This window comes from Pollachius pollachius, assembly GCF_949987615.1.
Source record: "Pollachius pollachius genome assembly, chromosome: 14".
Classification (NCBI taxonomy): domain Eukaryota; kingdom Metazoa; phylum Chordata; class Actinopteri; order Gadiformes; family Gadidae; genus Pollachius; species Pollachius pollachius.
In genome coordinates this window covers 11,727,305-11,754,114 of record NC_136947.1, presented here as the reverse complement: position 1 = coordinate 11,754,114, position 26,810 = coordinate 11,727,305, and the positions used below count along the sequence as shown (strand labels likewise).

General features: G+C 48.1%; 2 protein-coding genes across 3 annotated transcripts in view; one reads left to right on the top strand and one right to left on the bottom strand.

Moving 5' to 3' along the window:
- LOC307086145 (leukocyte cell-derived chemotaxin 1-like) overlaps nt 1-4,845 on the top strand; it is a gene marked incomplete at both ends in the record, with an annotated part of 7,053 nt that extends 2,208 nt beyond the window's left edge. The window contains 4 exons of the mRNA XM_079751222.1: nt 30-143; nt 2,177-2,330; nt 2,927-3,042; nt 4,621-4,845. Coding sequence (XP_079607348.1) covers nt 30-143; nt 2,177-2,330; nt 2,927-3,042; nt 4,621-4,845 — 609 coding nt within the window. The remainder of the gene's footprint in view (nt 1-29; nt 144-2,176; nt 2,331-2,926; nt 3,043-4,620) is intronic.
- A 1,344-nt stretch (nt 4,846-6,189) lies between these two features.
- On the bottom strand, nt 6,190-26,751 carry sugt1 (SGT1 homolog, MIS12 kinetochore complex assembly cochaperone). 2 transcript variants are annotated; one of them, XM_079751215.1, is made up of 13 exons: nt 26,645-26,751; nt 26,511-26,559; nt 25,725-25,815; nt 23,871-23,940; nt 23,218-23,288; nt 22,226-22,279; nt 20,675-20,706; nt 20,447-20,481; nt 20,190-20,286; nt 17,113-17,220; nt 10,395-10,485; nt 9,401-9,573; nt 6,190-7,919 (listed from the first exon to the last, which is right to left on the bottom strand). In XM_079751215.1, exons 1-13 carry the CDS (start codon nt 26,656-26,658, stop codon nt 7,818-7,820), a joined length of 987 nt encoding a protein of 328 aa, XP_079607341.1. In that variant the 5' UTR covers nt 26,659-26,751; the 3' UTR covers nt 6,190-7,817. The 2 variants fall into 2 exon arrangements, with proteins under 2 accessions (XP_079607341.1, XP_079607342.1); XM_079751216.1 differs by having other exon boundaries at nt 26,511-26,556; nt 26,645-26,728.
- Nucleotides 26,752-26,810: the final 59 nt, after the last annotated feature.

Below are 26,810 nucleotides of genomic sequence, written 5' to 3'. Positions count from 1 at the left end.
CTCCTATCTTCCCCCCTATCTATCTTCAGGGGATCACAGGGATCCGGTTTGCAGGAGGAGAGAAATGCTACATCAAGACCCAAGTGAAGGCCCGCCTCCCAGACGTGGACACCCTCAACAAGGAAGCCTTGACCCTTGACCTGGTAGGGTGCTCCACCCACTCGCAAATCATCAACAACAACAACAACAACAACAACAAACAAGACCACCCACACACAGAGAGCCCACATTACCTCTTCTTGCCACGGTTGAATAGAGGCCCTGTTATAATTGAAATCATTAGGCTTTGAGTAAACCTCATCTGCTTCTAAATGTACACATCACACACACAGATGCCCTCGCGCACACACACACACACACACACACACACACAAACACACACACACACACACACACACACACACCCACCATTATTCCTCACGCAGGACTGCTCCTAAAGTGTCCCTCTGGCTTCTAAACAATTGTTTGTTTTACAGTTGGCAATGTGTGTCTGTTTGTGTATGTCGTGTCTGGTTTTGTGTGTGTTCATATCTCTGTAGATAGTAGATATACTTTATATATATTATCGCTCAGGGCTTATCAGCTCTATTGGTTATAGAGATGACAAACACGGGTTGGCTACACACACACACACACAGTCACACACACACACACACAGTCACACACACACACAAACACACAGTAGGTCAGTGGATCCTTTATGAGAGGACACTCTGCTTTAAGGATTTGATGTGAAAACAACGGTAACCTCACTGGGCGCAGACACACACACGCACACACAGACACACTCACACACTCACACACCCACACACACAAACTTACAAACCAGAAATACACACACACACATTTAATCACTCACACACACATACAAACATACTCATACACCCCCCACCCCCCCCCCACACACACACACATTTAATCATTCACACACACAAAACACACACACACTCATACACACAGACACACGCAAACACAAAACTCCCCCCCACACACGCACACACACATTCAGTCATTCCACACGTACACACATACTTATACACACGCAAACAAAAACATACACACACACACACAAACACACACAGGGAGGTTAACGAATAGCGCTGGGCAAACATCTGTCTGGAGAGCGGCTCGCTGCAATAAGAGCCCCCCCCCCCCCCCCCCCCGTTTCATCCCCGCAGGGCTGCTGACAGGGAAGACTCACCCTGCGTGTGTGTGTGTCTGTGTGTCTGTGTGTATGTGTGTGTTAGCAGAATCTCTCTCTCCACCGGATAGCTCATTAGTTTTTATCTGTGGCTATTAAAAAAAACGAGAGAGAGGAAGAGAGAGAGGGTTGAGAGAGAGAATAAGAGAGAGGTAGAGTGACAAAGAGAGTGAGGTAGAGAGACTGATAGGTAGAGAGAGAGAGAGAGAGAGAGAGAGGCAGAGAGAGAGAGAGAGAGAGAGAGAGAGGCAGAGAGAGAGAGAGAGAGACAGAGAGAGAGAGCAAGAGAGAGAGAGAGAGAGAGCAAGAGGCAAAGAGTGAGGTGGAACGAGAGAGAGAAAGGTAGAGAGAGAGAGTGACATGAGAAGGGGAGATTGGGATGTTTCCTATTTTTAGTCCATAAGCGTCTCCATCCCTGAGATGTTTTTAATGAGTCTTGACGTGGCGCGGTGCGGAGCAGCGACCTGTCTCCTAGTACAGACCGTACCAGGCTGGGGGGGGGGGGCGGGGGGGGTCTCTGTCGCTATGACAGCACGCCATGTCGCGATTAGCAGCGACGCTAATGTGGGTTAGAGAGTTTGAGCAGAGCAGGGGAACAGAGCTTTATTTTGAAATACATGAAGACCGATTCGGAGACTTGACAAAATGAGTGTAATATAGTGAAACACATGATGGGAAGCAATTTCCATGCCTTGAAAAGCTCTTTTTAACTACGATTATTATTATTAAAGCTAGGGAATAGGCAGTTCAGAGAAACCAGCCAGACTTAGCTAAATTTTGAAAGTATACTCACCTTTTTATCAGGGGATTTGATTTATTGATTGCTGTCGAGATGTAAAAAAAACTTGAATAAATATGACCAAAAAGTGCTTCTTAAATAAATTGCCGACCCTAGCTTTAACGCCTCGCCCTGGTTTCCCCCTGCCTCTTCTGCTTGTAGACCTTTGTCATAAACCCTGTCCTCTCACCTTGTAGGAGGACGAGGTAATGCCGGCCAAGTTTGAAGAGGACTCCCTGATCTGGATCGCGGGCGACACGCCCCTCGCTGACTCCGCCTTCCTCAGCAACAAGATCAAGGACTTGTGCGGTGACCTGCCCATCTTCTGGCTCCGCCCGACCTATACCTCTGGTAGGTCCCAGAAACCGAGCGCCATGGTATAGTCATGGTCAGGGTGTCAGACTCACAGCAGCAAGGGTCTGGACGTCTAACCAGTCGGCCATCTTGAGTCACATGCCCTAACCTCTGCCTTTTCCTAAACTATGTTTATCTAAAATTCCCTGTAAGTCGCCTTGCATCAAAGCAACCATAAAAAGGCTGAAGTCGATCCATAGAAGGTGTCATGGTGACGGCTGATAGTCAACAACACCAAGACTGGAATTTAAGATCCAGTTTTAATTTTGTTTTGCTCCGTAACCACCAGTGAATTATAGGTTGTTGTTTGTTGTTTCATCCTCCAGCGCTTCTATTTATTTATTTTAAATACGCCGTTGGCTGGTGCACTAACAGATATTTACTATCAATTGATGTCACATAAAAAAAAGGAAATGAGAGCAAACGTCGTGTGGCTCTGCCAAATCCCGTGGCAGCTCATTCGTTCTCCTTTAATCTCCTCGTTAAATACAACGACCCGACAAATGAGGGGTCGCGACCCCCGTGCTGAGGCTCAGGAGGATGAGGATGAGGATGAGGATGATGATGATGATGATGATGGTGTACCCCCGCAGGCGGACAGAAGAAGAGGAGTGCCGACGAGGCCCAACGCCGCCACCGTCGCCAGACCCCGGGATTGGAGGAGGAAGAGGACGTGGAGGCGGAGTTTAACCCGGAGAACCCCTACCATGTGAGGCCCTCTAGCACACTGCTGGCTCATTGGCTCGTTCCTGAGTAGCGGGGTCTAGAAATCCACAACCGGATCCATGTTATTATCGACCAATCACAACAAAATATTCATGAAAATATGTCCCAAGGGGGAGATTGTAATGCATAGTTCAATACAGGCTGTGATCGTCGTAATCTTTGGATCTTGTTCTGGATTCCTGCATTTAGGTTTTCCAAATGTGGTGTGTAGGCTGGAGCAGTGGAGCATTGGTGGTCTACTGGGGCTCTGGTCTACTGGGGGTCTGGTCTACTGGGGGTCTGGTCTACTGGGGGTCTGGTCTACTGGGGGTCTGGTCTACTGGGGGTCTGGTCTACTGGGGGTCTGGTCTACTGGGGGTCTGGTCTACTGGGGGGTCTGGTCTACTGGGGGTCTGGTCTACTGGGGGTCTGGTCTACTGGGGGGTCTGGTCTACTGGGGGTCTGGTCTACTGGGGGTCTGGTCTACTGGGGGTCTGGTCTACTGGGGGTCTGGTCTACTGGGGGTCTGGTCTACTGGGGGTCTACATGTGGTCTGGTCCATTGGGGGGTCTGGTGGGTTAATGGGGATCTGTTCTGCTGGGGACCCAGTGGTGTATGTGGGGGCTACACCTGGAGGGGGGGTCTCTCACAGCTGGCTGAGCGCTGGCAGGTGGTGGGGGTCACACGGGGGAGGGACCAGGGCTCAGGGGCACGGCCTCGATCCAGAGTGTGTGTTGGTCGGTATTTGCTCCTTCTTAATGTGTGTGTATGTGGGATGCCTTTCTCAAGACCCCCCCCTCCTCTCCCCCCCTACACACACACATACACACACACACACACACACACACACACCAAACAAACACACCCAACACACACACCAAACACACAGGCCAACCAAGCAAACACACAAACACACACTTTTTATTTTAGAAGTTAAAGCTCTGTGAATAATTCTGTGCGTGAATACATCCCACCCCCCTCCTCCCACAGTCGCCATGCCCCCCTCATGCCCTCGCTGCACAACCCTACACACACACACACACACACACACACACAAACACACAAACACCCCCACACACACGTCCCTATGCTAGGGCTCTGGCTTGCTAATCCGCCCCTGTCCCTTCCATCCCCCCCTATGAGAATGAAGCGTACACACCCCCCCTCCCCCAAACACACACACACACACACACACAGCGTCTTGACAGGCGCAGATGAGGGGGTGGGCTCGCCGGGCGGCGCGGGGCGGGGGGATGTGGGGGAGAGGCTACGAGCTGCGTGCCTTGAAAAAGAAAATATTTGACAACAAAAACCAACATCTGACGAGTTGCCCTCCCCGCCGTCGCCGCCTGTCGGAAGGCATCTTTAATTGGTTTGAAACGCGCCCGCGCTCCCGAGCATCACAACAAAAACAACAACGGCGACGGCGACGGAGACGGGCTGTGCAGACTTCCCCCCCCCAACGAAAACCCCCGACCACGCCTGTACGTGCAACGACCACAGAACGACTACGACTGCTGCAGCGCTCCCTCTCATCCTCTTCTTCATCTCCTTCTTCCCCATCTCCCCCCCCCCCCCCCAGAGAGGCCAGGAGGGCGAGGGGGGCACCATGACCATCGACCCCATGCTGGACCACCTGGGTATCTGCTGCGCCGAGTGCCGGCGGAGCTACACCCAGTGCCAGCGCGTGTGCGAGCCCCTTGGCGGCTACGAGCCCTGGCCCTACCACTACCGGGGCTGCCGCGTGGTCTGCCGCGCCATCATGCCCTGCACCTGGTGGATGGCCCGCATCCTGGGCGTGGTCTAAACCGGACCCGCCCCAAACCCCCGGGGCGAGACCCCTCTGAAGAAGCCCGGAAAGGATAGGGGGGCACGGTGGTAGAGGAGGAGGAGTGTCGTTTGGGGAAAGGAGGATGGCAAGGAGAGTAATGGGAGGGAAGGGAAAGGAGGCGGGTTACGGTGAAACCTCTCCCCCCCACCCATAGAGTTTACGTGAGCGGGTGGCGCAACATGGGTTTGAATGTTTGATACCAAGTGCCTTATGATCTGTCGGCTGTTTTTAAAAGTCTTTACTTGTACATTTCAACTGTTCTTTTACGTGTCGGCTACTCCCTTTTTGTCCTAAACTATCTGACTCAGCCGAAGGGCGTATTTTTTTTGCCATTTACACTTACACGTGGGGTCGTAGGTCACAAAACACGATGGGTTACCAACGTTGAGGGGGAGAGCGTGCGAGTGGGGTGTCTATTTCGGTTGAGGTGTCGCTGGGTGCTCGGAGCTTTCCGGAAGCCTGTCCGCTGGGCTGCACAGTACAGGGAATCTAGGACACAATGCGTGTTGCATGTAGACGGTGCTTCCATCCGACCGTGAATAATCAAACGCTCTTCTAATTGAAGATGAATAAAAATTAATAGCACCGTTTTATAGACCGCGGGAAAAACTGAGTTAACTTCTTAACATTCAGTGAACCTATTAACGACCCGGCGGGTTCGCGTCCGCTTGGTGAGGTCTGTAAAGCTCCACGGAGCAGAGCGAGGGTTTCTGAAGGTATTTATAATTTAGATTTTTTTGTCGATCATACCTGATCGACCAAAAATACATGAATGATGCATTTTCAAACCTATTTCATTTTAAACATAAATGGCTCCAGTGAAAGAGGTCTACTGTCTGCCGTGTGTGAGTGAGCTAGTGTTATTACCTTCCAGCACACCTATGAAACATTTCTCTTTTGCTTCTGTGTAGCCAACTCACACACACTCTACACATATATACATACAAAATGTTTTTTTTCTAGCAACGTATATTTATCTACATTAAAGAAACAATTTGTCAGTGCAATATCAATGAATAAAGTATTTCTTTTCTTTTAAAAGGAAAATTGTTCTGCCTTTAATAAATGTCCTGCAAGTGTCACTCACAATGCACCCCTTCAACTAGAGACACCGTCCTGTTTCCAGGGCTATAAAACAAAAGGGACATCCACTCCGACTCTTATCCCCAGGATGTGTCACATCTGGTAGGGTCCCAGCAGCGGCTGAGCAGAGGGGGAACATTCTACAACCCTTCCACGGCTCCAAGTTCCATTTCCAGAACTCTTTAATGAGACTAAAGACCCCGTGCAGCCGTCACACTTCCCCAGATCTTACCCACGATGCAAAGCGCTTAGCTCCGTTTGATGTCACAGAAGCCTCTGCTCCGGGCTGGAGAAGTAGGGAGGGGCGGGGGTAGGGTGAAGGCGCTATGTGTGTGTGTGTGTGTGTGTGTGTGTGTGTGTGTGTGTGTGTGTGTGTGTATGCGAGTGTGCGTGCATGTGTGAGATAGGGTAGCTCTGGAAAGGCTATAGATTCCACACCCGGAGCCACGCGATGGGGCGTTTGATCGTGCCCAGAGATGAAACGGAGCGCTATGAATTTAATGTCGACACTAGGAGCGAGCTGCTTGATGTGGTTTTGTCGACTGATCCATATTAATGCTGGCGTGCGTGCGTGGCCGGCCCGGCCAACAGCCACCGTGCACACGTGACGCTGGGGGAAGCACGTAATGGTGTTCCAGCCGCTCCCCATGACTGCCCAGACCCAGGGCCCGGAACAGGGATCTCTCCCCCCACCCCAACCCCTCGGTATTCTGACAGGCCTCCCGCGTTGTGTTGAATGTCACCGGTTTCCCTGAGGCCTCTTGTGAAGCGTTTGGTCACAAAATAACAGAAGGGTGTGCAAGCCAAACGGTATGTCCTTTTGCTTTTTATTCTTATTAATATTTACACCCAGGGTTAGTAGTATCACGCTAGAGAAGGACAGGGCCATGGCGCCCCATTGGTTGGCCTGGCTTGAAGCCATCGCCCCATTGGTTGGCATGGCTTGAAGCCATCGCCCCATTGGTTGGCATGGCTTGAAGCCATCGCCCCATTGGTTGGCATGGCTTGAAGCCATCGCCCCATTGGTTGGCATGGCTTGGGAGACTCCACGGTTCTAACCGAGCTCCAATAGTTTGGTTATAATCCTATCAGGTCCCCAGCCCCTCTCACCTAGTGTAGAGAAACAGCACTGCAGAAATCAACCACGCATACTGAGACGTCATCCGTAGGGGTCAACAATGAATCATTAAATCTTTCTATTTATTTTACACAAGGGCAGGGGGTTCAATGGCACACCCCCTCCCCAGGTCCCAGTAGGAAAGGCTTGGTGGGCGATCAAACAAAAGGAGTCCAAAAATAAACACTTTACTGTTCCGCTGCCGTTTCTTCACTAGAGCCCACAATACAATTTTCATTTCTCCTACAAATCAGATATGATGATTCACCAGAACGTACACAAAAAGGTCTCCACCACCGTCTCGCCCCCCCTCTGCCCCCCTGTTACACACCACCCCACGGCCCGTCGCTCAATGGCTGCTCCCCGGAGCGCGGCGTGGAGCATCAGGCTTTATGTGGCTCCGTGGTTCTCGCCCGGGGTCCGCTCGGCTGTGGCGACGGCCAGACGGCCCTCGGGGACAGACGGCAGAGAGGCCCCCCCCCCACCCCGAGTACAACATGGTGGGCATTCAGGAGCAGTGACCTCCACTAAGGAGAGGTAGTGGAGGATAAAGGAGAGAGAGAGGAGAGAGGAGGAACAGAAAGAAAGGATAAGAAAGACAGCGAGAGAGAGAAAGAAAGAGCGGGAGCGATAGAGAGAAAGAGGGAAAGAGCGGGAGCGATGGAGAGAAAGAGGGAAAAAGAGAGAGCGAGAGAGAGCGAGAGAGAGCGAGAGAGAGCGAGAGAGCGAGGGGCCTGGAGGGAGCTGCTCAGTACTTCTTGAACTCTGCATCGTCGGGCGGACTTATGTCCACTGTTCTCTTGCCCACATCCGTCCAGTTGGTGCTCAGGACTGTACCACCTGACTCCATCTGAGGGGGGGGGGGGATAGAGAGCACAGTTCAGGTCCAGGACGCTGAGTACGGAGCCTCACGACTACCCAAAAGCCTCTCCGGGTTTTAACAGTGGTTAAAAATGGTGGACTGGCGGCTTCCCACTGCAGCTTATTAATTTCCATTTTATTGGAGGAAAAGAGTCGCTGGGATGTAATTATAGATGGTAGAACTAATCACGGATAATGTTCTGTTTTCATGGCCGCGGTCTGATTTCAAATTTCCGCTCAGCATCTCCTTGCCGCTTGTTTTTAAAAAAACACACCCACATTAATTAAGTCTATGAAGGAACAGAACTTTTTCGGGCCGCCTAACAAAGGCTCATTAATCTGGTTCACTTTAAAACACACAAAGGAATTGGCAACCAACCCTGAATGCTAAAAAATAATAATAATGCGTCTAGTCCAAATCCCGTGCTTTGTCTAAAGTTTGAGAAAGGATTCTTTTAATATTTTTGTTTGTGTTTGCCAAGCGGAGATTCTGTCACTTCAAATTTATGGACGCACATTAATCCCACCACCAACCGGGCAGAAGCTTTTAGCTCAAACCTAAAACCCAACGTTTTTGCAACCAAATGTGGTAATTTATTCTGCCTTTGGTGAAGAAAAACACATTTATTACAATGTTCTATGAACTACAGAGAAGACGCTGTTATCCAAAGTGAGCAAGTGATTTGTATTTAGATGCAGGTTGTTCGAGTGTAGGTGTGGGTTGGCCATCTTGATCAAAGATGTCTAGGGATAATCAGGAACCTCTTGTCTTGGGAGGCGCCCGGACTGCTAGGCAATCCTCCCACCTGTTTGTGACCAAACGACCCCCTGAACCTCCAGTCTGGGGGATCCAACCATCGGCGGCGTCTCCCCTGGCCTCACTGAAATATTGGTTGCTGCTATAATCTGGGGAAAAGTAATCCTTACAGCGCTGTCTCAGGACAGTTCAAAGGGCACTATAGCTTTTGTCAAAGGTCACATATTATACCACCAGGTGTGTGATTAGCCGCTACAAGCCATTTTGAAAAGCGGCCTCTTCTGACATCACAAGTGGGCGTGTCCACCTAGATGTGTGCTGGGTAGATCAGTCTACCAGCCTACCAAGTGGACTGTAGCAAACGTTGCTCATCTATCCCTCTGACATCTAGGTGGACACGCCCACTTGTGATGTCAGAAGAGGCAGATTTTCACACTGGCTTGTAACGGCTTATCACACTCACACCTGGTGGTATAAAATGTTACCTTTAATGTTCATGGCAGCCACGTGATGCTCTCGGGCATAATCGGCCCAAGGAAAGCGTCTTTGACTAACATTGATAACAGGTGTTTCAGGGGAGCCAGGGGAGACGGTAACGATGTGTTAAGCCCTTTAACAAATGGCCCCAACAAGCCGACACCAACGTCGAAAACAACCAGCGTTTGACGTTGCCGGCGGCGGCGATGCTGGACAGCGATCGGCGTTCCACTTACGAAGGACTTGTTCATGGCGCGCTTGACCTCGTCCGAGCCGTCCGAGTAGATCTGCTGGAAGAGCTTGTTGAGCGCGGCGTCCCCCTCTAGCTGCTCCTGCTTCTCCTCCTCGCTGATGTCCACCACCATCTTGTCCCACTTGCCCACACTCTGGGAGGACGACGGGTTCTCGTCTGGGTGGGAGGGGGACAGGGGGTAATAGCATCGGTCAAACTATCTCCTTCAGGTGTTCCGTTTTTCGGACGAGTCGGAAAACTGTCCCAACGTTTTTTCCGTTGTCAGTGTTCAGTTCGGTCTGGAGAACGTGGAAACGGAAGATACGGTCGGCGGCGACTTTTTCGCCGTGAACCTAGGCGGGAAGATATCCGTATCAGAGTCGTGTCTGGCCGGGGGCTGACTTGTAGCGCCGCCGCGGATTTGCTAAACAACAAAGAGATAACCTACGTTCATGCAAGTCACGTTACGCCGTTTTCGGGAGATTAATTCGAGCCGCGGCGGCAGGCGGGTCGCTGCCTGTTCAGTCAAGGTGATGGCCAAAAAAATAGATAAAACTTTTTACTTTTTTACGAATCCAATCTAAACATCTCTTCCACACCCCGAAGCTGACAAGGACAACTTTAACTGCCCACACACACACACACACACAGCCTTACGTAAGTACTACTCGTGACAGTAATGGACGGGCGTAGGTAGGAGTGTAAATCCTGAGTCATCCTGAGCCATCACACCTCTCTCTCTCTCTCTCTCTCTCTCTCCTGCCTACCTTCAGGGTCGACCTGATGAAACGGCAGCAGAGCGAATGCTGTGTTTCATCAGGGAAACAACACATAACACTACTCAACATAGGAGAGCGAGAGAGAGAGAAGGAAGGAGGAGGAGAGACGAAAAAAGAGGAGAGAAGGAGAGAGTGAGCGAGAGAAAGACAGCAATGAACAGAGAGATAGACGAGAAGGAAGAAAGAAAGAAAGAGAGAGAGAGATGGTTTTATACTGACTGGGGTTGAAGTGCTTGATGGTGGGCTCCTGTCCTTCTCCTTCCAGCTTCTCCCACCTGATGGCCTCCATCTTCTTCATCTTGATCTCCACCTGAGGAGGAGGTGGTGTAGGAGGAACAGGAGGAGGAGCAGAACGGGATGCACATGTTTAGAGAGTTTGTAATTTGCGTTTACTCTTGGGCCGTCATGCTTCGTCCTCTGCAGCCTTGTAGCGGAGCGTGAGCCCAACACAGCTGCAGGAGATGAACACAGCCTTGTTACCAGGCCAGAGGGAGCTGCTGCCTGCTGACAATAGGCCTCCGCCCTGCCAGTGTGTGTGTATGTGTATGTGTGTGTGTGAGACAGAGCGACTCGGGAGCGCATCAGTGGGTCTATGCCGGGGCACAGCTCAATCTCAGACCATTCTGACAGACATACTGCACTAACGAGTTGTCTGACAGCCAGGTGTGTGTGTGTGTGTGTGTGTGTGTGTGTGTGTGTGTGTGTGTGTGTGTGTGTGTGTGTGTGTGTGTGTGTGTGTGTGTGTGTGTGTGTGTGTGTGTGTGTGTGTGTGCACTCGTCTCGCACGTGTGGGTGTGCGTGGGTGTGAGGGATGCTAACTCCTCGCAGCAGCATCTGGGCCAAATCATTAAACCACCAGAATAATGGTAGAGCGAGGAAAACTAGGAGCGAGGAGAACGAGGGTGTGACACACACACACACACACAGTGTTAACGCTGAGCCCGGTTGACAGGCTACATGCCAGGCAGACACGCAAGCTGCAGTATGTGCCGTACACCATGGTGTGTATGGGATTAATATGTAAAACATCTGTGTGTGTGTGTGTGTGTGTGTGTGTCCTTGCAATCAGCGCCGGTGTGTCAGTGCAATTACAGAACATTTCTGCTCTGTTGGGCAATGAGATGATTCATTTATGAAGGTGTCGGGACAGAGAGACAGCATAGGGACGGAGAGAGAGGGACAGAGAGAGAGAGAGAGAGAGACAGAGAGAGAGCGAGCACAGGGACAGAGAGAGACAGTGCGAGTGAGAGCACAAGGACAGACAGGTAGAACGGGGACCATTAAGGGGAGAGATACGAAAATAGAAACACAGGCAGGTAGCAAGAACAATAGATTGAGCAAAGGAGAGATGGAGAGGTAGAGAGTTGGGCAAGACAGGTATAGAGAGAACGGGGATGAGAAGAAGAGGACAGCGAGAAGGAGAGGGATGGAGAGATTGGCAGAGAGAGAGAGAGAGAGAGAGAGAGAGAGAGAGAGAGAGAGAGAGAGAGAGAGAGAGAGAGAGACAGAAAGAGAGGGAGAGAGAAAGATGGAGAGAGGGACGGAGAGATTGGCAGAGAGAGAGTCAGAGAGAGAGAGAGGGACAGAGAGACAGAAAGAGAGAGGGAGAGAGACAGAGTCAGAGAGAGAGTCAGAGAGAGCGGTGGGAGTGAGGAGGCGTGCAGCAAGAGAGCGTGTGTTCAGCAGAGGTGAGCGCTCTTCCAGGTGCTCCTACACTGATAGATCACCCGTGTGTGTGTCAGCGCTTACACCGACTCCACGTGTGTGTCTGCGGCTTTTGGTGCAGCTCAGCGTGACTGTATGTGCGTGGAGATAAGTGGTGTGGGCCATGCACTTTCCCCGTGGTTGGCATGAACCTCTGTGTGTGTGTCTGGGTGTGTACAAGTGTTCCATAAGCATACAACATTAATCTGCTGCCACATCTGTGTTAAAGGCCACGCAATGCCCCTCTGTTTGTGTGAGTGTGTGTGTGTGTGTGTGTGTCACAGACGGGGGCAACAGCTACTAAAATGATGTGACAGCAAAGCCACAAACAGGGCAACCACCCACAGAAGCCTAGGGGCCAAAGACCCTCTCACTCACACACACACACACACACACACACACACACACACACACACTCACACTCACACTCACACTCACACTCACACTCTGTTGGGATCAGCTGTCGCTACTGTTTTATGCTTTCGGAAATCTCGACGGATCCCAAAACAAACATCTGGACTAAACATGTCTTTGTTTTCTCACTGATTGAGTCACCAGAAGGTCTCTGCAGCCCTCTGACAGACAGGCTAAGTGAAGCAGAGAGATGCTAACAGGCCAAGTGAAGCAGAGACATGCAGAGAAAATGAGTTTGGAACCCCGGGAGTGAGTGGCACAGTGGAGAGCTTGGAACCATTGTGTTTGCGGTTGTGCATCTGTGTCTTTGTGGTTGTGTGTGTGTGTGTGTGTGTGTGTGTGTGTGTGTGTGTGTGTGTGTGTGTGTGTGTGTGTGTCCGTCGGTTCTGATCAAACACACTGGTGTGTAATTGGCTCCCTGTTGCCGCGGTGACCCTTGGGGTTGGAATGTCTGTCAGGGTGGAGGACAGGAGGAGGTCGCTCTGACGATAATGTGCTAAGGCCAGCACACACACATTCACTGTGAGAGGGTATTTAGGGTACACTGTGAATATGTGCAGCTTCCGTGCAGGTATTTACATTGCATGTGTGTGTGTTTTTTTTGTGTGTGTGCGTGTGTGGCTTAGCCCCTGCTTGCTAACTTTTTTGAGGAGATGAAGCGTAAAGTGGAGGGCAGCCTATTAGAGGGTAGCACCGAGAAGGAAGGAGGGAGAGAGAGAGACAGAGAGACAGACAGAGAGAGACAGAGAGAGACAGAGACAGAGACAGAGACAGAGAGAGAGAGAGAGAGAGAGAGAGTGTGAGACATACACACAGAGACTCTGCCACAGAGACAGTGAGAAAGAACCGGAGCAAAACACAGAGAGACAGATGGAGAGATAAACAGTGCCAGAGAAAGAGGGAGAGAGACAAGAACAGAGTGCGAAAGAGAGAGGAAGAGAACAGGGGACAGAATGACACAGCGAGAGAGATGAGAAACCTTAGAATGAAAGAGAGGAAAGAGAGGTATAGAGTGAAATGGACAGAGCGAGAGATAGACAGAGAGAGACAGCAAGAGAAAAAGCGAGAGACAGACAGACAGAGAACAAGAGAAAGAGAGGAGGAGATATGGAGATAGGGACACAGAGACAGAGAGAGAGAGTGGGAGAGAAAGTGGGAGAGGGAGACGTGAAGACAGACAGGGATTGCAACAGCTCAGGGGACAGAGCTCATTACACATGCAAGTCAATGTGCTGATTCAGGAGGTTCATCTGACCGTGCTCCCCAGCTTCCCACCGCCTCAATTAAACCCCATCGCAAATAAATAAATAAAAACAACCCATTTCAATCTGACACGTATGGAGAAAGATAAGCCAGCCCCTTAGCTGCATATATGCATGTCAGTGCCCCCCCCCCACACACACACACACACACACACACACACACACACCTAACCTGAGTCACTTCTATTCAGCATTCCCTTCTCGACAAGAATGCTGCTAACCTGTGTGTGAGCATGTGTCTGTGAGTGTGTGCGTGAGCGAGTGTGTGTGCGTGTGTGTAGCCCTACAGACCCGTGGAGCCCAGTGGACCAGAGAACACTCGGGGCTTTGTGATGGAGAAGGAAAGCTTAGACCATGGCCCCCCACCTCTCCAGCACCTCCACCACCCCCAGCCTCCACCTCTACCCCCACCCCACCCAGCCCAACACCTCCTCCCAAAGCTCGGATGAGTGTCAATGTTATCCCCGCGGTAGCTGTGTGTGTGTGTGTGTGTGTGTGGGTGGGTGTGTCTGTGTGGGTGTGTATACACCTGAGTGTATGTGCAAGTAAGAGAGAGCAGTGAAGGGGGTTTGACAGATAAGGAGAGCGAATGCGAGAGGAAAAGGAGGGAGGAGAGAGAGAGAGAGGGATAGAAAAAGCGACAGGTCAGGAGGGAAAGGGAAAGCAAGAGGAAGAGAGAGAGCGAGTCAGGTCAAGAGAAAGTGGTTTGTGTGTGTGTGTGTGTGTGTGTGTAAGTGTGCATGTGATTCATCGAGTGACACAGAGAGACAGACAGAGAGAGCGAGAGATAATGACAATGAGAAAAAGAGAGAAAAGCAAAGAGATTTGAGCGAGAGAGCGAGAGATAGAGAGAGAGAGAGCAGGAGTGAGAGAGACTAAGCCCCACCCCCTGGTCTCTCTCAGACTGAGCTCTTGTTTAAGCTGCAGCCCACGTGCGCTGTCGGCATGGCCTGTCCACTGTTGCCATGGAAAAGGGATGAATGAGTGATGTGCGCGAGTGGGAAACTTTGAACAACTTGGTGTGTGTGTGTCTGTGTGAGTAAATGACCACTCATTGCATGTGCTTTTATTTTTTCTGGCACAGGAACTCTTTAAAGAGCGGGTGGAGGGGAGGGGAGAGAGGAGAGAGGAGAGAGAGAGAGAGAGAGAGAGAGACTCTTTTGGTTCTGCTCTTGCGTTCCCAGAAACAGCATGTTTCTGTTGCTATTGAGACCACCAATACTCCTTGCTCTTAGAGCAGAGAGCAAGGAGTATTCATGTTTTCAGGTGGTCTCAATGGAAACCATGATTAGAAATCATTATCCATACGCAAAAATCCTTATTAGAAAACCATTATCACGAGCCTTTATGATGGCTATTGTGCTCTGTGAATGGAGGCTTCTCAACAGACATTTTTAAGAGCAAAGAAACAATGGTTTTTGGCTCTCATAAAACGAATGAAAGGGGATTTTGTAAAAGAGCATCCACCAGATAAATCCGTGCTGGCTTTTGTGTGCTTGGCTTGACAGTTTTAAAAAAAACTACACTCAGCACACAGTGTATATTAGAAGTGACATCAAGAGCAACATTAATTAATATTGCCAGAGGCTGATCTGTCCAATTTTGAATTTGATCCAAGGACCATCCCAGTCACAGCTACGAGCGAGGCCAAATATTCACACAATCGCGATCTCTGACAAAAAACCTCGTTCATAATTTCTGCGGCATGCCAGGGCTGCCAATAATTAAAACATCCAGATAAATCACAACTTTTATGAAGATGGATTAATGGGCTTTCTTGGGGGACACGACAAGAATGCCAATAACCACATAATTCAAATAAAGGGGTTTATTATTTAAATATTCACATTTCTTACGATCATTCTTAGTGCTTTAATGCCTTCAAAACAGTGATGACGGACAGGGATATTGATTGAAAGCGAGGGGGGGAAGGACATGTAGCATAGGAACGCAGAGGTCAGATCGAACCCGGGGTCACCGCCGTTTGCATCGACTGTGTGGTTAGCGCGCTGGCGGGTCGAGCCACAGAGCTGTCCGTCAAATGAAAGGATTTGAACGGGGATGGATGGGACGGGACAGGTGGAGAGTCTCTAATGGAAGCCCTGAGCCAGCACTCATCCAGCCGGCCCGGGAGCTCTCGCTCTCTCGTTCTCCCTCTCATTAACCCACATCCTCCTGAACACACACTAATTTAGCTCCCGCTAAAACGGACCCGTCCTCCTCATTAGGGCCGTTATCACCTTCCACGGCGCCAAGGAACCCTCAGAGGACGGGGGCTTAATGTGTGTGTGTGTGTGTGTGTGTGTGTGTGTGTGTGTGTAAAGTCAAGGTCCTCACCAGTAAAATGGGTGTGTGTGTGTACCTTCCCATGCATGAGTGAATTGGGAGTGTGTCGATTTTTCTTCTTCCTTTTTTTTTAACAAAAGCTTGAAGCTTCCCCTAATCGCCCGAGAGATGAACTGGGGCTAACCAATCAGCATGAGCAAAGTATGAAAAAAAAATAAGCCCCAGAATTCCCAACTCTCCTATTAGCCTTCAACTCCGCTACACGTTTTTAACCACTCGGCTACAGGTTTTAAACAGTATTAAAAAGGAATTCTAAAAAGGAGGCAACCGTCAACCCCCTCCCTGTCTGGGGCGCGGAGTAGCTTTAGATTTTAATCTCGGGGTGGTAACACAGAGTATCAAAAAGACCATCACAGGTGTCGGTGTGATACTAAAGCCGTTGTATCGCTAAGGATTTACTTCTGCTCTTTTTAATTACATCCCGGGATGTGATAAGAGGCTCATCCTTCAAACAGAACCCAGCAGTACGCAATCAGATTGGGTGCCGACTCAAGGTAGAAGTTGTATTAGCAGCGGTACGTAGAATGCTCAAGCGGTAAGCTGTGTCTGTAGCCGCCTTGAAGGATAGCATGCTAAAGCAGTAAGCTATGTCTGTAGCATGTAGCCTGCTCGGTGTATGGTCTGCAAAGCAGTAAGCCGTGTCTGTAGCATGTAGTCTGATTGAAAGCTAGCTCCCTAAAGCAATACCCTGTGTCAATAGCATATAGCCTGCTCGGAGGATGGTACACTTAAGCGGTTAGCTGGGACTCTAGCGTGTTGCTCTGCTTGCAGGCTAGTTCCCTAAAGCAATACCCTGTGTCTATAGCATGTTGCCTGCTTGGGGGATGGTACGCCAAAGTGGTAAGCCGGGACTGTAGCGTAGGGCTAGCGCGCTAAAGCAGTAACATATCACCCACCTAGAGTCTAGCAGTGACCTAAAGCAATAAGCCACAGGAGCAATGTCAAGTGAGCTTAGATGGGTGTCAATGTTATCCTAATCCTAGAGCTAGCTAGGTAGGTGTGTGTGTGTGTGTGTGTGTGTGTGTGTGTGTGTGTGTGTGTGTGTGTGTGTGTGTGTGTGTGTGTGTGTGTGTGTGTGTGTGTGTGTGTGGGGATTGACGAGAGTTTGATGGAGCGACAGGTCAAGAGAGGACAAGAGGCTGTGAATGATGGGTCAGGAGAGAGGGACGGACGGAGGGCGAAAGGGGTAGGGGTGTGTGTGTGTCTGGTACCTTGGTTGTGAGGACCTTGAAGGTGCTCTGCTGGGAGACGATGGGGTGGAGGAGGTGGAGGTCGAGGCTGAAATTCTCCCCTGAGGTCAAAGGCACCGTCGCCGAGAGCTGGAAAGAGGAGAGGGGACACACAGTGAGACCGGACACACACACACACACACACACACACACACACACACACACGGATTGACTTGCGGGTGGGCGCGTTTTATTTTTGAGAAACTTTCTCTTTGAGGTATTTTTTGTGTGGAGTGAAAGGCTGCATTAGGAAAGTTACAGTCAAGGGTTTTAAACAAACCACCCTTAAAAATACATGAAATATTCAACACACTACCCCGAAGCACAATTCAACACCCCCTTAGCACTAATCACAAATAAGCTTAACTTATTAACCATGTTCATTTTATCACCAACAGACCCCTCCCCACCCGTAGCGCTCCAGAGAAACCCACCCTCCATACCCTTCGAGGGCGGGCAGCGTACTCGTCACGGACAGAAAGGCTCTACAGCTCGCCCAGCTGCCTTTTTCAGCACTTCTTGCACCTCCAAGGTTTTGCATGACTTCTTAAAAACAAGGTGGTTGTGATTACTCAAGAGTTATTCCGGAAATCTGAGTTCTGACACACCCGTCTCCATGAAGATGCCGCTGCTCTTAGCCTGCTGGATCGTACCGTGACCACAAACAGGGTCGGGTTGAAGAACACAAGTTTGTCTGCAAAAACGGCCAAGTAAAAATGAAGCATTTTGGAAAAAAAAGAAACCACAGATATATGATTGAAATGACACCAGAACAGCATCAAGAGCAGATACGGATGGACAGACAGAGAGAGCGAGGGAGACAGAGAGACATAGAGAGAGAGCAGGACAGAGAAGGAAAGTGTCAGCGTGTCCATAGGAATATTCGTCCGGCCTGGCGTCACGCCAGCCAGTTTCCCGTCTCTGTCGCCCATGGCCAGGGCGTGACCACTGAGGGACGGAGGATCCGCACGTGTGTGTGTGTGTGTGTGTGTGTGTGTGTGTGTGTGTGTGTGTGTGTGTGTGTGTGTGTGTGTGTGTGTGTGTGTGTGTGTGTGTGTGTGTGTGTGTGTGTGTGTGTGTGTGTGTGTGTGCGCGCGCGCGCGTCTTGACGGAGGCTGCAGACAGCTCCTAACAGCCTGTCACTCAAAGGGGGGGGGATGAGGGGTGGGCATCAGGACCACAGCTGGGGGACTCTCCTCCATGCCTTCATCTCTCACTCTTCCCCAGAGTGAGTGATGACTCACTAAGTACGACTATCGCTTCCTGCAAACCCCGCTTAATAAATACATGTGTAGACCGGGTACTTCTGGCGTCTCCGAAATGTACGCTGGTACGTGGTGTGATTGTTCTCCCGAGTCAAGATGAAGGTTTTAATATGTGAGCCGTGCCCCCCCCGTGTGTAATCGCAGACCCCTGGGGTGATATCAGACCAGCCACCCCCCAGGGATTGGGTCTCTCCTGAGACCAGCCCTTGGGGTTCGTGGTTGGCAGTGCGGTGCTCCAACACCACGCGGGATCCCAACCACCACTCAGCGTCCAAAGAAGTGCTCGGAACACAAAACACGCTGTCCTGGTAAAGCACGAGTAACGAGGGGGTGTCACCGATGAACCTGACGCTTTCTGACTTGCACATGAAAGGGGGGGAGGGGCCTTTGAAAAGTTAAAAAACCAAAGAACACCCTCAGGAGATAGAATGTAAAATAAAAAGAAAATAATATTAAAAAGGATTCTAAAAAAGGTTTTAATTCATTTAAAATCCGACAAATAATCGTTTAATATTCGGTGGTTGAATTCCCGTACACGACTCTTGGGCACACAACCGACACGGAGCGGGTCACCGGTGCAGATAATTGGAAGTGGCGTCGTTCAAAACCAGCAGCCCTCATGCGAGGTGCAGAAAACACCTTATGCGATACACATACAGCAGCCATACATAAACTCGGAGGCAAGCCAATCATCGCCGCCCATTACATCCTGCAATTTTTCGTTTTGCTTTTGAAATAAATTCAGTTTGCTGTTAAGTGAAACACAAAGCCGTTCCCCACTGGGGGGGGATGCAGTTACCCTCCCCCCTCACTCCCCCCTTACCCTGGAAAAGGAGCGAGGGAACACAGAAAGGAAAAACAAGGAACGAGACCAAAGAAGGGGAGAATAAAAGGGAGCTTCTCCCTTCCTCTCTCCCCGGAGGGCTCTTCCACTGATCCTAGCGCTGCTTCGCTCTCCGACTACACTCAATTAGCAAGCTGGGAACCCGGAGAGGGTAAACTGCTCTCAGATCTGCACTTGGGGGACGGGGTAACAAGGCACCACTGGAGGTATGGATGTCTCCCCTGGGGACTGGGGAAAGAGTGTGATTCACTGTGTGTGTGTGACACACAGTGAGAATAACTATCTAATGCCTTTCGCCTCAGGACACCCCTCAAAGTCCTATGATTTTCCTTGTGTTACATACACAAAATGAGCGTGCATGGACACATGGACACACACACACACACACACACACACACCTCTTTGCATATCAGACATAAAGCCCCAATTTTTTTGTGTTGAGGCTTGTTTGAGGTGTGTATTGAATGGTTTTAAGAGTTCTGTGGCTCAATTTTAATGTTACGTTGTGCCTGGTTTTAGGTTTGCTTTGGCTAGTTTTAGAGTGTTGTTGTGGCTGATTTTAAGTGTGACCTGGCTCAATTTAAGTGTGTTGTGGCTGGATGTAAGAGTGTTGTTGTGGATGACTTTAAGTGTGTTGTTGCGGCTGGATTTAAGTGTGTTGTGGCTGGATTTAGGTGTGTTGTTGAGGATGATTTTAAGTGTGTTGTTGCGGCTGGTTTACAGTGTGTTGCTGTGGCTGGGTTTAAGTGTGTTGGGGCTGGATTGAAGCGTGTTGTAGTGGCTGGATTGAAGCCTGTTGTAGTGGCTGGTTTTGAGTGTGTTGTAGGGGCTGGATCTAAGTGTGTAGTGGCTAGTTTAAGTTTGTTGTGGTGGCTGGGTTAAAGTGCATTGTGGCAGGGTTTAAGTGCATTGTGGCTGGTCTGTAAGTGCATTCAGGAGTGAGAACATACCCCTCTCTCTGCAAAGTTCACAGACACTCCATCCTTGGGGACGTTTTTGGCCATGATCGTCACAATGACTTGAGACTCTGTCTGGTACCAGTCGTATCTATGGAAACCGATCAGTACAGGACCAGACACAATAACATACACAGGATGGTAACACAGTATGTTTACACAGCAGTAACTGTAATTAAGAAATATAATTATAGAAAAACACTCATGCTAACATTTTAGGCGTGTAACCCGGGGGTTTAATATGTTCTTACTTGACAGGAGGAGGCGTAGTTGTCTGTTGGTCAGTCTGACGGGGAATAAAACATGAACATACATCATAAAATAAGCATGTGTTATGTGTTAATGTAAAAGAGATGAAGAGTTATTTCAACAACAAACATTATCTTCATGGCAAAACAGTTCCTTGTGGGCAGTGTGGCCCCAGGCTCACAGTAGCCCAGAGCAACAGTGCCCCCCGGTGGCTAGGTAGAGACACTCACCCTGTCCGAGCTGCCCTTCTGACTCTGTTGCTCTGGAGAAAAAGAGAGGATAAATATATGAGAGAGAGAAAATATATATACAAATAGATAAACAAAATGTAGATATAAGTGAGAGTGAGACAGAGAGAGAAACGGAGACGGAGATGGAGACAGAGACGGAGAACGAGACAGAAAGAGAGACGGGGACAAAGACAGAGACAGATCAAGAGAGTGAATCCATCAATTGTTAACGAATACAGACAGTGAAAATCTGTTTTGCGTTCTTTTTTTTAATAAAATAAAATGTGTTCAATTTCCATCAGGAGGACAATGCGCCAGCACATCATCATTCATCTCGCCCTTCGTCTAATAGTTAGCCTACATACGGTGTCCTCCCCAGCTGCAGCTGCTTGTGACGTTCACAGCTGGGCCTTCTCCGCAAAAAACCTTGAGCACTGACTCCGGCATGAACATACACACGGTTACCTTGCGTAACCCGCGCTAGATAAATCCACACCAAATAATTACACAGCGGGTTGGGTCCGTTAGAGATAGAATAAACAGAAGAGAACAAAACAACTCAGTCCGATCCACTTTGGATTTGTGCAGGAGATGGACCTAACCGCGTAAACAAGCTCTCCGTATCGGCTGGTCGCTACACATCCAGCATAATTCAGGCATCTCCCTGCTCGGAGCTGATCAAAGGCCTGGCTTTCATGTCAAAGCGTGCTACCGTTTACTAATCAATCACCCGCATACACTTGTTTACCAGCGCTGACCCGCCCACTACAGGCCCAGCGAGCCCGGGTCTGTCCTGAGCAGTTAACCAGCACGTTGTCATGCATTATTTAGCCAGCTCATCAGAACCCCTGAGACGTGTGTGTGTGTGTGTGTGTGTACAATCAGAGAAACATTCATGGTGCTTCTAATGTCCGGAACGTATTCCAAACAGGGAAGACGGAGGGTTGGGATGGGAAGGTGTGTATGTGATGTGTTGTGTATGTGATGGGTTGTGAATGTGATGTGTGCATGTTGGGGTACCCAGGAGCCCTGTTTGTCAGTGGTGCAAACACAGTGCCGGTGGAAACCTGCCAGGGTGGTTCTGGTGGAGAGACGACAGCAGCCAGCGAGGGAGTCGGGGGGGGGGGGCGCACACTTCTTTCATGTAGCGGGGCGGAGACTTACAGCTCGCTCACACGCACATGGGGCATATAAAGCAGGCATGAGGGTACGTAGCAGGAGGAGAGGGTGTTGGGTTAATTTCAGCTTGTGCTTTTGAACATCACACTGAAGACATGCCATGGGGGCAAGCACGCGCGCGCGCGCGTGCGTGTGTGTGTGTGTGTGTGTGTGTCAGAGATGAGGTAAACAAGCACACACACACACACACACACACACACACACACACACACACACACACACACACACACACACACACACACACACACACACACACACACACACACACACACACACACACACACACACACACAAATCCTTTGATGGGGACTTTAGCAGAACGGTTTTAGCAGAACATTGCTGAAATTCATAAAACAAATATCGTTTACTTACTGCCAATCATCTCCTCGCTGCGCCGGATCCATATCTGAAAGGATTTGTCAGAACCTGAAGAACACAGCAAGGGGAAGAGCATGGCTTATGGTTCGCATATTTAAAGTCTGTTGCCGGGCAAGGTTTCAGTTTCAAGCACTTTCAAGATTTCTGTCTGGGATTTTTTTCCCCGCCCTATATCGCAATCAACAAAGCTCTTCCAAGGTCATTCCTTTCCAATATCTCGGTTGGCATGTGCTTGCATGACAGACGGGGTGGGAGACAATGTCCTCTCTGAAGTCAATAAACCCACCATTTCCCTGCCTCGGAGAGCAATGCCTCACACAGAGGCCGTTCAGTTCATTGGGATGTCAGTGATGAATGAGGAAACATGAGATGAATGCACAGAGGCACTTACTCACACCAGTAGGATGTAAGTAAACATGATTTGTGATCCGAATTACTACGGCGGCCGACTCTGAATACTTGTGCATCCAACAGGGATATGAAGAGACCTGGAGTCGTACTAGCAGAACACATGAATAAATAAAATGAGCTATTAAGCACTGGTGATTAGTGACTTGGTGTCGATATTGAGTAATGTACTGTATTCATTTATTAATGTTTTTTTTATATATATATATATATATATATATATATATATATATATATATATATATATATATATATATATATATACTGTCCTCTTATTCTGAGGTGTTGACTCCCTAGTTTCCCATTGAGGATCAATAGAGTGAGTTAAAGCAATTATAGCTTATTGTTTTTTGATTTGGGGATACCTGAATAAATGGACAACAATTCCCTTCAGGAGAAACTACAAAGGATAAAAAGGATGAGCATTCTAGGATGAACATCAAGCCCTTCTACATCTGACGGAGGCATAGGACTGATAAAAAATAAAAAGAGGGAAGGACACTCAAAGGGTAAGGAAGTTTAGTGCACGATGATGCCATCCCCCCCCCCCCCCAGACGTTGGGCCGGTGTGTACTCACTGTCCAGCTGAAGGCCCTGAGTGAAGGCTGCATGTGATGACTCATACTGGGTAAGGTGGTACTCGGCTATTCTGCAGGCGTACGGGGAGGGAGAGAGGGAGAGGGAGAGGGAGAGGGAGAGAGAGAGAGAGAGAGAGAGAGAGAGAGAGAGAGAGAGAAGTGGTTGAATCCATTAGGGTAACATTACTGTTACTCTTATGAGAGGCTGCAACATTGAAAGTTTGTCCTTGTACAAGCTTCCTTACAGATTAATAATTAAATATAGACAGTATAATATGAAAAGCTGCCTGTTCACCTTTGATCATCTGTGCCAGTTTTGTATTTTATACCATAAATGCAACTGGGGAACAGCTTATTCATAAAAATGTTGTTTATTTATTACTTTCCAAAGCCCACTCGCTGTGGTCTTATATGTATATACATCTTGTATCTCATAATTATTATCAGGCCTTGCACTGTGTTTATTTTTCTACAATTTGCCGCTGCAACAGCAAATTGTAAATGTGAATTCCCTTCACAGGATTAACAGTGTCATCATCTTATTTCAACGTATATACTCTAAATACTACAAAAATCGTGCAGAACTTTTAAATATGATACGGGAACTGTAATCAATAATTTAAAATAAGTATGTGTGACTCAACAAAACGTACCCTCTCCGCAGGAAGGCCAACGGAAGGTTGGGTTTCAGGTGACTGGCTCGCTTGGCATCGTCAATGGCAACTATTCAAACATAAGCACGCACACGCACAGCATCATCATATATAAGTATTAATTTCGGCTCCAGCAGTACACAAAAAAAACTGACACTAAAAAGGAACGGAGTAACACCTAGTTTACTGTTTCATTACAGAGATATTCAGCCAAAGAGAAACTAATTTGCACGGGTGGATAAAGCTTTCAGAAGGGGATTTTAATGAGTGTATTTCTAACCTGACCTATACGGCCACTTTTTACAGTTCACTAGGGTTGGCCGTTCTGTTATTAAGCACCATCAACAATGTTTAGCCTAAACAAATATAAGGCCAAAAAAGTTTAACTATCCTTTTGCTTTTGGCGCGTCTTTAGATATTTCATTTTATTTTTTATTTTACCAGGAATAATCCCATTGAGATTCAGAATCTCTTTTACAAGGGAGTCCATATTCATCCAAAGTGTGATCTGTGAGCCTTGTTTGGTTTAGAATTCGCATTTTCCCTCTTTCTTAAGTAACAGTGAGGCATATTAAGTTAAGAAAACCACTAGAATAGTTGATCACAGCTCCCCTTGAACCAACTGAATGACAAGTAAAAGGTTTAGCTGAGCATAGCAACAGGTCAGAATCGGGGCTTGTTTCAATGAGTTTCTACACAACAGCGAAAGACAATCATCTTTCTGCCATGCAAGAGGCTGACAGTGTTTCATTGAGCAGAAGAATAACATTGTCTTATGATATTATAGTCATATTATATTGTCTATAATCAGCAAAAGTGAAATGTATAGACTTAAAGTGATGGGAATAAGTTTCAAAGTAACGTAGTGTACACTTTGCAGACACTATGTGTACAGTACACTGGAAGTAGCTGTAAGTCACTTAAAGTGATGTGATATGCATTTCATTGAGGAGCAGGCACAGGTTATTATGCATCTTGCTTATAGGATTTGGCTGGTTGGCTCAGAACACAGGTTATTGTTGACATTGTCGAGATGTTAATCAACCATTATTTTTGTTCCTCTCACCCCTGCTCACAGGGTACTCGTTCCGTATTGGGCAGTGCCATTTGTTTGGTCTGCGTGCCTCAGTCTTTAAGTTTTTTAGCATTGCGCAGTAGGGCTGCTCGATTATGGAAAAAATCATAATCTCGATTATTTTGGTCAATATTGAAATCACGATTATTCAAACGATTATTTTTGAGTTTGAAAACATGATGTATTTATTCAAAAATACAAAATGGTCAAAAATAAAATGTTCAAATATAAAATAATGTACATATATGTATCCAGCTGTTCTGCACTTTCTATAAAACATTAAATTAAAAAAATAAAAATAAATCTAAAACTCGATTATATTAGTTTAGTGACGTTTGACGCTAAAATCGAAATCACGATCAAAATTCGATTGCCCAGCTCCAATGCGCAGTGGTGTGTTAACACAGAATCTAAACTTGTGGATTTGTTAGTTTGTGTGCACTATTTGAGTAAAATATCTAGCCAAGGCAGTTCATATGCACCAACTTCTGTTGACCAAACAAAGATACAGCTATGGGAGCTGCTAAATACTCGTTTGGAATTTAATGGATGACCAGCTGCCCAAAAACATGCACGCACAGCAACCTGTAGTGGGTTGAAACGAAATCATGGCTGATTTACATCTCAACATAGACAATGTCATACTATGGACTTTGGGAATTAACCCCAGTACATGTTAGCAGGGATTCCAGCACTGTAGCCAGTATATATGCTACCCCTGACCACGGTGGTGTAATGGAACATATCTCTCCTGAAAACCAGTTCTAAAGTGAACTCACGGCTGTAGTTTTTGACGAGTATGTGGGCATAGGCACGCTGGCACAAACACTGTGCATTGTCGGAGCTAGCCTCCAAGGCCTCATTCAACACCTGTAAGAAATTAAGATTTGCACATAGTTAGCTCTTATCTTTGGTTCATCAAACCAGTAACCAATCTAAAAGTGTTCTGGTCGGATAGTGGTTGTACAACTTGCACAGGTTCTAGAATTTCATTTATAGTGGATCATTATTAATGCACTTGCAGTGTGCTGCTTTACTGACAAACAATGTTTAGGCATATGTTAAGCCATAACAAAAAAGATCTATCGCAAAAAAAAAAGAATGCATTTTCCCAATAGATAATGTGGGGTGTTGCTATTATATGGAATAACTACCTTCGGCAACAATACCTCACTATACACTTCCCACAGTATGCATGCAGTATTTACTGACAGCAATCTGGAACAGGGCTGTGATATTGACAGTCTGACTACTTCATCAGCTTTGAGTGGCGTTTGTTTACAGTTTTTTAAATAAGTCACCGGCAGCTAGTAAACTAGCGGTTCATGTGTTTTAATCTGCGTGATTTGGATTGACGACAACACCGTAAACAGAGAGCTAACGGTGGCTAGCTAACAATAACGTAGCCTCATAGCTACAGTACAATGCTAGCCAACACTGACGTAAATGGATGTATAAAATAGATCAGTAGATATACTCGCTGAAATGTGTGTTAACGGTGACCGAAATAACCCTCGGTTAAACTCTTGAAAGCTAAAGGGCGATTGAAGTTGTCTGATGTTTACCTCCAGAGCTTTCTGAGGGTTCTCGTCAATGAAGCTATCGGGAAAACTGCTATAAAAAGGAACAGAGACAAACCATCAAGAAATTAAATACAAAGGTTAAAATACAAATCATCATGTTGTTTTGTGTTACTTGCCGTTCGGCAGCCATGTGTTTGAAAGAGATGTGGAGGAGTAGTCCTGTAGTAGCAGGAAAGTTCTAGACAACACGAGAGTGATACAGAAACCACAGCAACAACCCGTGTGGGTGTGGGCCTGTCAGCGCTACGCTGCTCCGGTTGCAATTGCATCTCCTAGCGGCAT